Source organism: Salvelinus namaycush, chromosome 37 (genome assembly GCF_016432855.1).
Source record: "Salvelinus namaycush isolate Seneca chromosome 37, SaNama_1.0, whole genome shotgun sequence".
Classification (NCBI taxonomy): Eukaryota; Metazoa; Chordata; class Actinopteri; order Salmoniformes; family Salmonidae; genus Salvelinus; species Salvelinus namaycush.
Genome location: NC_052343.1, coordinates 5239893 through 5252479, shown reverse-complemented (window position 1 = coordinate 5252479; position 12587 = coordinate 5239893). Strand labels below are relative to the sequence as shown.

At 42.5% G+C, this 12587-nt stretch overlaps 1 protein-coding gene across 2 annotated transcripts in view; it reads right to left on the bottom strand.

Annotated features, from left to right (window-relative positions):
• Positions 1-12587, bottom strand: part of LOC120030792 (R-spondin-2-like) — a 74842-nt gene that overhangs the window by 27386 nt on the left and 34869 nt on the right. For both annotated transcript variants that reach the window (XM_038976227.1, XM_038976226.1), the window contains exon 2: positions 11107-11295. In XM_038976227.1, coding sequence (XP_038832155.1) covers positions 11107-11295 — 189 coding nt within the window. The remainder of the gene's footprint in view (positions 1-11106; positions 11296-12587) is intronic.

Here is a 12587-nt window from a genome sequence, read left to right as displayed (position 1 = left end):
TTAAACTCAGTTTTTCACAATTCCTGACATTTAATCTGTGTAAAAATTCCCTGTCTTAGGTCAGTTAGGACCACCACTTCATTTTAAGAATGTGAAATGTCAGAATAATAATAGTAGAGAGAATGATTTATTTCAGCTTTTATTTCTTTCATCACATTCCCAGTGGGTCAGACGTTTACATACACTCAATTAGTATTTGGTAGCATTGCCTTTAAATTGTTTAACTTGCGTTTTGGGTAGCCTTCCACAAGCTTCCCACAATAAGTTGGGTGAATTTTGGTCCATTCCTCCTGACAGAGCTGGTGTAACTGAGTCAGGTTTGTAGGCCTCCTTGCTTGTACGCGCTTTTTCAGTTCTGCCCACAAATATTTCTATAGGATTGAGGTCAGGGCTTTGTGATGGCCACTCCAATACCTTGACTGTGTTGTCCTTAAGCCATTTTGCCACAACTTTGGAAGTATTCTTGGGGTCAATGTCCATTTGGAAGACCCATTTGCGAGCAAGCTTTAACTTCCTGACTGATGTCTTAAGATGTTGCTTCAAAATATCCACATAACTTTCCTCACTCATGATGCCATCTATTTTGTGAAGTGCACCAGTCCCTCCTGCAGCAAAGCACCCCCACAACTTGATGCTGCCACCCCGGTGCTTCAGGTTGGGATGGTGTTCTTCGGCTTGCAAGCTTCCCACTTTATCCTCCAAACATATCAACAGTCATTATGGCCAAACAGTTCTATTTTTGTTTTATCAGACCAGAGGACATTTCTCAAAAAAGTACGATCTTTGTCCCCATGTGCAGTTGCAAACTGTAGTCTGGCTTTTTTATGGCGGTTTTGGAGCAGTGGCTTCTTCCTTGCTGAGCGGCCTTTCAGGTTATGTCAATATAGGACTCGTTTTACTGTGGATATAGATACTTTTGGACCTGTTTTCTCCAGCATCTTCACAAGGTCCTTTGCTGTTGTTCTGGGATTGATTTGCACTTTTTGCACCAAAGTACATTCATCTCTAGGAGACAGAACGTGTCTCCTTCCTGGGCGGTATGACGGCTGCGTGGTCCCATGGGGTTTATACTTGCGTACTATTGCTTGTACAGCTGAACGTGGTACCTTCAGGCGTTTGGAAATTGCTCCCAAGGGTGAATTAGATTTGTGGAGGTCTACAAAAAAAATTCTGATGTCTTGGCTGATTTCTTTTGATTTTCGCATGATGTCAAGCAAAGAGGCACTGAGTTTGAAGGTAGGCCTTGAAATACATCCACAGGTACACCTCCAAATGACTCAAATGATGTCAATTAGCCTATCAGAAGCTTCTAAAGCCATGATATCATTTTCTGGAAAATGTTTGTGTACGTAAACTGCTGACCCACTGGATTTGTAATACAGTGAATTATAAGTGAAATAATTTGTCTGTAAACAATTGTTGGAAAAATGACTTGTGTCATGCACAAAGTAGATGTCCTAACCGACTTGCCAAAACTATAGTTAGTTAACAAGAAATTTGTGGAGTGGTTGAAAAATGTATTTGAATGACTCCAACCTAAGTGTATGTAAACTACAGACTTCAACTGTATATATATATATATATATATATATATATATATATATATATATATATATATATATATATATATATATATATATATACACATACATATGTGTATATATAAGTATGTGTGTATGTATCCATGTGTGTGTGTGTATGTATGTATATATGTAATGTATGTATACATAATATATTTGTCATGTGAATGCTGTATATAAAAGTACCATGTCTGTAGTATGTCAAATGTAATATGTCAAATGTATGTTGGTGAAGAAAAAAGCTGGAAAAGAAGTTACAAAAAAAATATGTTTAATCTTTGGGACATGAATAAAATCAGCTAAATGATCTAATGGTAAAAGCACAGTGCAACCTAGGGCAATATAATGTCATTTAATATACGCTTTTATCCAAAGGAAAAGAGAGAAACTCTCCGGAGGTGACAACCATATGTGACAACCAGCTGGGATTTGCAGAAACGGGATGTTGGGGTAGGAACAGAGTAAATTCAGCGCTACTGGAACGGATGTACGGATGTGGTACAAGGAGGCATACAACAGACACTCTCAGATTCAAGAGGTGGTCTGAGGCATGCCTGTAAGACCTCACTGCACTCCTGGGTCGTGTTCATTAGGGCACACTGTAGGGCAATTCTACGGTAACAGAGTATATGCTGAGACTCTACTTTACTTTAAAATGCATATCCAACAAAAAACAATGATTGAAAAGTTAAAGAGACCATACAACTCTATGCACGAGCACAACTTTTAGCAATTTCCACTGAACATTTTACAAAAACACATTTACTTGACGAACCGTGCTGATGCAAAGTTTGGTAACAGAACGGCGCCACAAACAGCACAAACCGTCATTCTGTGTGTTTAACTTTGCAATCATTGGTTTTTGATGGATATACTGTACATTTTAAAGTGAAAAATCAGAGTCTCAGCATCACTCTGTTACAGTGGAATTGCCCTACACTGAACAAGTACAAATAGTTTTAATCCGTTTGGTACCGATTGAAGACAATCTAGATATAGTACAATACAAACTACACATGGAAGGATGCCAACATTTACAATATAGACATGTCTGCCTTCTCACCATCTCATCCATGGTCCAACAAATCACACACACACTTGCTTATCTCTTGCTTGATAAACACACAGGGCCAATAGAGTTACGCAGTGCTGTAGAGATTTGGGCATGGAATAAGTGAAACAGGGGAGGTAAGGCAGAGGCCCACACAAATGCAGGATGCACTCGCTCTCCTCTCCCTCCTCCCTACTTTTTTGTTGTTGTTGTTGAGCTCTCCTCTTTGTTCCCGCTGAAATTAGATATCGGTGGGGCTCGGTGTCAATACACGTCAGGCCCAAGACAGGGACCCAACAGCCAATAAATCAAAGGAGTAAATTGGAAAGCAGCGCTCCTCTTTACCCCTCAAACACAAGCCTTCCCAGGCCTGTCATCACCTAAGTCTTTTTCTCTCTTTTGCTCTGAAGAAATAAAAGACAAAAGAACATCTCAAGCACCGGCATATTGCGCAACCTGCTGTTATTGACAACAAACAGGAGTGGAGACGCTGGTACACCGAAACACACACGACTAACGAGTGCCACAACGTTAAAGTTCATCTCACAATATAGATGTCAAAAACAAGCTTATAGTCAAATTTATTAGCAAACACCGGTGGTAGCGATTCCTGTCCTACTCCTTATCGGATATAATAAAATAAGATTCCTTTACAGATATATGACATATGCATATACAGTTCAAGTCGGAAGTTTACATACACTTAGGCTGGAGTCATTAAAACTCATTTTTCAACCACTCCACAAATGTCTTGCTAACAAACTATAGTTTTGGCAAGTTGGTTAGGACATCTACTTTGTGCATGACACAAGTCATTTTTCCAACAATTATTTACAGACAGATTATTTCACTTAAAATTCATTGTATCACAATTCCAGTGGGCCAGAAGTTAACATACACTAAGTTGACTGTGCCTTCAAACAGCTTGGAAAATTCCAGAAAATGATGTTATGGCTTTAGAAGCGTCTGATAGGCTAATTGACATCATGAGTCAATTGGAGGTGTACCTGTGGATGTATTTCAAGGCCTACCTTCAAACTCAGTGCCTCTTTGCTTGACATCATGGGAAAATCAAAAGAAATTAGCCAAGACCTCAGAAAAAAAATTGTAGACCTCCACAAGTCTGGTTCATCCTTGGGAGCAATTTCCAAACGCCTGAAGGTACCACGTTCATCTGTACAAACAATAGTACGCAAGTATAAACCCCATGGGACCACGCAGCCATCATACCGCTCAGGAAGGAGACGCGTTCTGTCTCCTAGAGATGAATGTACTTTGGTGCGAAAAGTGCAAATCGATCCCAGAACAACAGCAAAGGACCTTGTGAAGATGCTGGTGGAAACAGGTACAAAAATATCTATATCCACAGTAAAACGAGTACTATATCGACATAACCTGAAAGGCCGCTCAGCAAGGAAGAAGCCACTGCTCCAAAACCGTTTGCAACTGCACATGTGGACAAAGATGGTACTTTTTGGAGAAATGTCCTCTGGTCTGATGAAACAAAAATAGAACTGTTTGGCTATAATGACCATCGTTATGTTTGGAGGTAAAAGGGGGAGGCTTGCAAGCCAAAGAACACCATCACAACCGTGAAGCACGGGGGTGGCAGCATCATGTTGTGGGGGTGCTTTGCTGCAGGAGGGACTGGTGCACTTCACAAAATAGATGGCGTCATGAGTGAGGAAAATTATGTGGATATATTGAAGCAACATCTCAAGACATCAGTCAGGAAGTTAAAACTTGCTCGCAAATGGGTCTTCCAAATGGACATTGACCCCAAGCATACATCCAAAGTTGTGGCAAAATGGCTTAAGGACAACAAAGTCAAGGTATTGGAGTGGCCATCACAAAGCCCTGACCTCAATTCTATAGAAAATTTGTGGGCAGAACTGAAAAAGCATTTGCGAGCAAGGAGGCCTACAAACCTGACTCAGTTACACCAGCTCTGTCAGGAGGAATGGGCCAAAATTCACCCAACTTATTGTGGGAAGCTTGTGGAAGGCTACCCGAAACATTTGACCCAGGTTAAACAATATAAAGGCAATGCTACCAAATACTAATTGAGTGTATGTAAACGTCTGACCCACTGGGAATGTGATGAAAGAAATAAAAGCTTAAATAAATCATTCTCTCTACTATTATTCTGACATTTCACATTCTTAAAATAAAAGTGGTGATCCTAACTGACCTAAGACCGGGAATTTTTACGAGGATTAATTGTCAGGAATTGTGAAAAACTGAGTTTAAATGTATTTGGCTAAGGTGTATGTAAACTTCCGACTTCAACTGTATATATATGTATGTATGTATGTATGTATGTATGTATGTATGTATGTATGTATGTATGTATGTATGTATGTATGTATGTATGTATGTATGTATGTATGCATGCATGCATGTATGTATGTATGTATGTATGTATGCATGTATGTATATATATATATGTTTGTGTATATATATATATACACATATGCATATATATATATATACACACATATATATACATACATACATACATGCATGTATATATATATATATGTTTGTATATATATGTGTATATAAATGTGTGTATATATATGCATATATATATGCATATGTATATATATATATATATATATATATATGTATATATATGTATGTATGTCTGGGGTCAGAGTTGGATGGATATGAGGGAAGTTCCCACAGGGTGCTGCATCTGCCCGGCTGCTTGTCTGCCTCTGCGGTGGCCAGGGGCCCAACGGAGAGCGCCAGACGAGGCCCCCAGGGGCCCATGGCCCTCAGATGCATAGGAGCAGGTTATAGCCCTCTTTGGGATTAACCTCTGTGCCACCTCCAATGTCTCGTCTAGGTGCCTCTGGGAGACTAATAAGAAATAATGAGGTCATCAGATCTGGCAGGAATCTGATGAAAGGAAGGCTCAATGTTCTTCTTGAGGCTTAAAACACATTATCTCCTCTTGGCCTTGTTTCTCAGTTTCTAACTCAATATCAAATCATTTCTGGGTAACAATTGAGTACTGTACTGTGATTGTTTTCAATTAAAATGGTCAAGAAGAAAAATAAATAGCTTCTTAGTAAAGTGCAATTTCTCAAGCAAGAATTGCGGTAGGACTGTCTGGGAGTGGGGAGGGGAAACTGAAAACGAGTTGTTATTGGCAGAGAGGTTTGGAACTCTCTTTCTTATTGTTCTATTAGGCCAAAACTCCAACCCGCCAAAACAGGCTGAAATTTCAGGTGGTCAACATCTTTTAAGGGAAAGTCATGGTTGCACTTGTATGAATGTGACTGTTTCCATTTTTCCGTTTTTTCAGTTTGTGGTTTTCATGTCAACTACATTTGGAGCGTGATCTAACCCTGCGAGTCTAGCTGGCAGCGACTCTCCCCTCTCTCTCTGCTGTGGTCTGGATCGAAAGTCAGCAAATTTGATCAGGGACACTCAAAGCAATTGTCAATTTCAGAGGGTGTTCTGTCTGAGATTGGGTTGACATGGGAAAAATACCATCACTTGATTTATTTCTATGAATATTCATGTTAAAAAAAACTGTAAATCATTTTTCATAAGATGGAGAATCTGTTAGGAGCCCAGAGAGGGCCTTTCTTGTAAGCTACGGGGGTTAGGTTGTCAAGCCAATCATCAGTCTAATGAAAAGTCACAAAGTCTTCCAGGATGCTAAGCAGGACTGCTGTTGAACAGGCATGCAGCGGCAGTGTCCATGTCCATGATCAGACAGAGAGAAGCTCTGGCACTGAAGCGGGGGAAAACAAACCCCATTTTTCCAGCCTTCCTCTCCAAGCGGGTCTGAGGGAAGCAGCTACCCTTGTGCTAGCCTAATAGCGCTTTGCCCTACTCTCTAAAGCAGAAGGTTTGGCTGACATTTAACCCCTGGCTTGCTAGCTGCCACCCAGCCATGTCATGTGGATTGATGGATGGCAGAAGTTCATGTCACAGGAAAAGGCTGCATGTTCTCCCCTCTGACATTCTCTTTTCTTTCCACGTGGATGCTCTTCAACACACTGGCATGGGGCTGCTGGGCGAGACGGTGCCGGTGTTCCTGTCAGTCAGAATGGGCCAGTGGAGAGGAGACACGACAGGCCTGTCAGTTGGTTGTGTCCATTGTGTTGTCTGGCAGTGTGTCTAAACTGTGGTTTGTAAAAGCTGTGATGATTAACTGTCCCTTGGTAAGGCGCAAAGGCCAAAAGCAACTGGTATTTTTCTGGTTAAAATGTGCAATGGAAATGCCCACAGGAAGACAGAGATGCAGAGTAGCCTGTTTCTGCCTGCGCTGCCAACATAGCTCATGGTATTATGACTTAGTTCCTTTACAGAGCTTCATACTTCGGTACTCAATTGGCCCGGAGAACTGGCGTGTGGCTACTGTCCACCTCAGAATCCACCAAACTCCCGTGATGCACTTTAAAAATGAACTACCTTACAAAGGTGTAACCAGTCATCCAAAACTCATAAAACGGGACAAACCAGAAACAAAAGGCAACAATGATATTCAGTAACCAATTTTTAGTACGGGAGAGGCAATAAAATAAAATCAGAAATGGAGTTTTAAAAATCACCTCGGACAAGGGGAGTCTCGAGTGGCATATATTGGCACTGGACGAGCTGTGGTATTTGAACCACACTTCCAGAATATTGGCCATATCTATGAGCTCAGCTTGACATGGTTTCCATCGTGGCAGGGGGATGCTCGTTGCTGGGGTTTCTGTGAGCATTACAGCATGCTGTGACTGAGGGAGAGCTGTGACTGAGGGAGAGCTGTGTGTGTGTGTGTGTTTGTTAAATGGGGTGCATATAGGGACAATCTATCCCAGACTTCAAGCCTTGTCCACCAGGATACCCTCCAAACCTCTCCCCCCCCCCTCCACCACCTCAGCAGTGTTTAAAACCATTATACAGCCCCTGGGAGGAAGCTTTGCTCGGAGTATTACTCTCATGCTGTCTCTGTCAACACTTTCCCTCCCGTTAAACTCAGCACACTGTTATCCACCGTTCACCCCCCCCCTCCTAATATTTTCAACCCATATGAAAATACAGCTGATGCCTGATACAGTCTATGCCATAGCTTGGGAATTAAATCATATCATAAAAGCCTGCGTTAAACCTAAATCGTGCAGATAGATTGTCCCAGACAAGTAGAACGATTCGTTTTGTATTAGCACTGGTGCAACTGCAAAGAACTTACGCATAGTTTGCTAACTTACACATCACTTCCTGTATATATGTGCACTTATCAGGACTGGGCTGTATATAAACCATATGTGAATCTCTATCCTTAGAAATGTCCCTGGTTAGAGATGGAGGTTGACATAGAGCAGTATTAGTCTGTTGAGTTACAGATCATATCAAACTCTTCACCATTAGCTGCTGAAAGGTGTGTATGTATGTATGTATGTATGTATGTATGTATGTATGTATGTATGTATGTATGTATGTATGTATGTATGTATGTATGTATGTATGTATGTATGTATGTGAGAGAGAGAGAGAGAGAGAGAGAGAGAGAGAGAGAGAGAGAGAGATGCGGAAAACGCGGACGGAATCACGCATGCCAGACATTAAAACGGAATTCGACAATATTCAAACATTTATTGAACTTAGTAGGAAATGAACTACATTTATTGGACTTGTAGAAAATCCATGGACAAAATACATCAGTGATTTGTATTTTCCTGCAACTTTCTGAAAAGGCACAGGAATGCGCTTTTATCTAGTCTACACTTTGTGTAGCCGTTAGCATGAATGCTAATGATAATCGTCTTCTGGTACTACAGATGGAAAGGCTTTCACCAAAACCTTCTAAACTAAAAATGTTAACTGCAAAGTAGCCTATGATCACCTGGCAGAATGATATCATGATGATTTGCATCAATCCAGTAGCCATTTGTTTTGCTAACTCTGCAATCCCATGAGCGCTACAGAAACACTGCTAACCAAACAAAAGTCTCTGGCTGGTGCACACTTGCATTAAAGGGTAACTACACCAATATTTCTTAGATTTTTCCCAGACCTCAAAAGTGAACATACAGTTAGTTGTGTGTGTTTTCTATTAAAAAAAAGTGTGATTTTGAGAGAGAAAACCTACAAATAAAAATAAATATTTAAATGAAACGAGGAAAAACTACCCAGAGAAAACTGAATTTGAGAAAAAACTACACTGAATCAGGCATCTTCCTCCCCTCACATTTCCCAACCTTTAACTTTCCCCCTCTCTCTTCTAAATTCAGCCACTGGCTGGTTCAGTTGCCTGGTTAGCTTCAGTCACCTAGTCTTACTGCACATTGCCACACAGGTTAAAGTGTGTGGTTACACTCTTTCTTCTCCTAATGCCAAGCTGTCAAGTGGCGGCTGAAAGAGAGTGAGGAACTTAGCCGTGGGGTTCCAGCCTCATCACGGCTGGGCCTGGGAGTGAGTGTGTAAACCTCTCTCTCTATCGTGTGGCGTTAGTTTTCCTTTACCCAGGCAGTCCACAAAACAATCTTGAATGAGATAAGTCTGGTGTAATAATAAGCAGCTGCTCCTTAAGTGATTTCAGAGGCTGTTTTGAAAGACCTTGATAACAGAGACGTAGCGCTACGTTCGCGGCCTCTTAGAGAACAGGGGCAGGCACTGGCTCTGGGTCTGGGGCACTGGTGATGGGGAGGAACCCCGGTGTCTTTGAGCAAGGAGGAGAATCCAGCTGCCTTGTCAGCCCACAAATCGTTCCCAGTGACCCGACAATTAGCTTCGTAGAGCCGAGCTGATACAACGGCCCGTTATGGCCGACAGGCCCAAACTGTTTAGTGGAAATTACATGAAGAGTGCAACTTAAGGAGGAAGGTCAAATGCGAAGTGGGATTACAAAGTTACGACTCCAATTGCGATCACATCAAAGAAGACCTGGCCGCCGAGATTTGATGCTACTTGACAATGGTAAGATTTTGGTTCTGGGAGCAGTTTTGCTCTGAAAAGGACTCAGAGGAACTTGCCACACATTGGTGCCGCACGTCGGTACCGCTTAAAATCAAACTTCGCGCAGGACAGAGAGACGGTGTGAGGAGGGATGGGGAAGAATTACTATCCGCTGAAGAACAAAATGTCTTTCTCCTCTGATTTTCCCTGACTTGTGAAGATAGGGTGAAATGACTGCAGGCCCTTCCTTTTCCTCTTGTATTGTGGGGAATGGAGAGATGAGAATGTGTGTGCAGGGGGAGCGGGTGTCTCGGGGAGGGGAAAATCCAATTGATACCAGCAGTTTACGACAAGCCAGGCATTTCAGTCGTCAATCTGCTCTATTTTTCTGACTGACAAAACCAGCGGACGTATTTGCATGGAGGTTTGGAGAGAGAGAGAGAGCGAGCGAGCGAGTAAGCAGCAAAATGGTTTCTCCTCCGGTGTCTGCTGCGCGTCTGGATTATTGGGCCTAGAGGTCCTGACACGCTCCTCTGGGGCCTCATTTCAGCATGTCTGTCAGGAGTTTGGCTAACAGAACCCAATGGGTTCAAGTTCTTTCTCAGTTTTCACATGAAACACTCAGCCAACGCCTCGGGCTCTCTATAAACCTATAAAGCCGGCCTCTCTCAAGCCAGACTCCATGTTAAAATAAGGTTATGAGATGGGGGCGCAGCCTGGTCCAATAGGAGTGGAGAGGGATACATTTAATTAATTTGATATTGTATCATGATTTATTTATTTTTTAGCTGAGAGCCATTGTTGGGTTTTAGTTTTTCCCCTTTCAGTTTTTAATATAGACAACCTAATTTAAAAAGATCTGTGTCTAAATGTGTCTGGTTAAGTCCTGATGTCGAATACAGCTGACTACACACAGAAAACAGGTTGAACACATGAGTACATAAAGCCCACAAAAAAAGTATATACATTTAAACTATTGACATGGATGAATAGAAATATCTAATATGATTGATGTTTGTTCCTTACATCATCAGAATAGTTTTTCCTCAGCATGACATCGTCCAGCCCTCTGCGAGTGACTTAACCTATTCCACTCGCTTTAATCTGCACATGGCAGCGTTCCGTTTGTGCAAAGTCCACAAACTATTGGTAAGCGTTGCTAATCTTCCATTAAACAAAGCATCAAGATATGCCTAGAACTTGAATAACAGCCCATTTAAGTACGCCTGAATAGCCTTCGTTCTGAAGCCCGTCCACAACACCCTCTAACAAGCCTCTAAATGTTCACCAAGTGGGACTGTTGGTTGAGAAGCCGGATTAATCAGACATTTACAGCCTCAGATCCCACATCCAGGCCTATACTGGTCGCCCCTGAAGGAGAGGCCCTTCTTAATAAAGTCTCGGCACTAACATCCACCTGTGCTATTGGTTCAGCCGTGTGAAGCATGTGCTCCCTGCATAAGGAGCATGTGACGAGACAATAAATCATGTGACGAGCGAGGAAAGAGGAGATGGAAAAGAGAGATCAGGGGGATGGAGGGATGAAGGAGGGATGAAGGAGGGAGGCCTTACGAGAGCACGTGTTGATCTCGGGAGCTCGAATGCCATAGTACCCCGCCGGACATGCGTGGAGACACTCGCCGTACTGCCTCATCCTCTCCCGTCGCAGGAACAGGAAGAGCTTGGGCTGGCAGTTCACGCAGCCATTGTCCTTGGAGCACACCGAGCAGCCCTTGCAGATGGGGTACACGCCATAGCTAGCTGCAGGAGAGAGACGAGAGACAGAGGGCACAAACAGGAAGTGTGATGAGTTTCAACTACATGTAAAGCAATCCAATCAAGCAATCAATCGGTCAGTCGATCAATCTTTTTACATCAGCAGTGGTCACAAAGTGCCTCGGTTTCGATCCCAAAAAGCAGGGAGAAGCACAGTGGCAAGGAAAAACCCCCTGGAACAATGCTTGAGTTTGAGAGTGTGGAATACAGTATGAATGATAACGGCCTTTGATGGTATATTCCACTGTAACTACTGTAACTAACATGTGATAGTGCAGCTGAGTTCACTGGGCCTAACAACAACATTTTCCTGTCACGGTGGTAAGACAGAACTGTGGATGGCCTCAGAGCTGAGGACAAAGGTACACTTGAGGCAACAGACTAAACCAGAGGAAAAAGTCAGCAGTTGAAAAGTCCATCCCACAGTATAAGCCAAACAATAGTAACAGATATGTAACAAAGATATTTTCAAATTTGTAGGAAATCCATCTAATTCAGCAATTTGTCATTCATGCAAACTTTGGTTGCCCTCTGCAACTTTGAATACTGATTGGTTTTGAACGTGAATATTGCATTAACTCTGGTCAGAACTGGCCCTCCTGAGCGCTGTGTTGATGCTGTGTTGAGACAGCCGATGAACGCCCCAAACCACATTGACTCTGGGCCTGGATCGAGTTGCCGGCGGAGGACAAAGGAGCCAGTAACAGCCAGTCCATTCCACAATAAGCGTCTCTTAATATAAACTCCTTAGCGATCCCGTTTACAAGAAAATGTCATTGGGGCGAACACAATAGCGGCAAACGAGAGACACTGCTATCGATCGGAGCCAAGTTTTAAATATCACAGGGTAACAGCTTCCACCGAATAGGCAACCTACCACAGTTCTTAATTAAACATCATAGAGGAGAAATCAACTGACTGAACAGAGCATGTTTCTCCATTGGCCATGAATTCGCATATTACATTTCTCCAACCCGTTTAAAGACGACAATAAATTGCTAAGTGGAACTACAACAGCAGTTTGTAATCATGTGAGAAGCAGCAGCAAGGAGATGTCAATGTTTGACATGGGGTTCACTCTTCCCCGCAGTGTTGAAGACTGAAGCAGAGTACTGAGGATTTACAGAGGAGAAGACCCGGCTGGCACACTACACGCAAACACACAGAATCTGTGTTGGGGAGCGAGAGCGGAGAGAGAGCGGAGACACTGAGGTGTAGTGTTAATCAGAGTGTGTCTGTGATCGTCTCCGGGGATTAAGTTCACCCCGACACCTCGT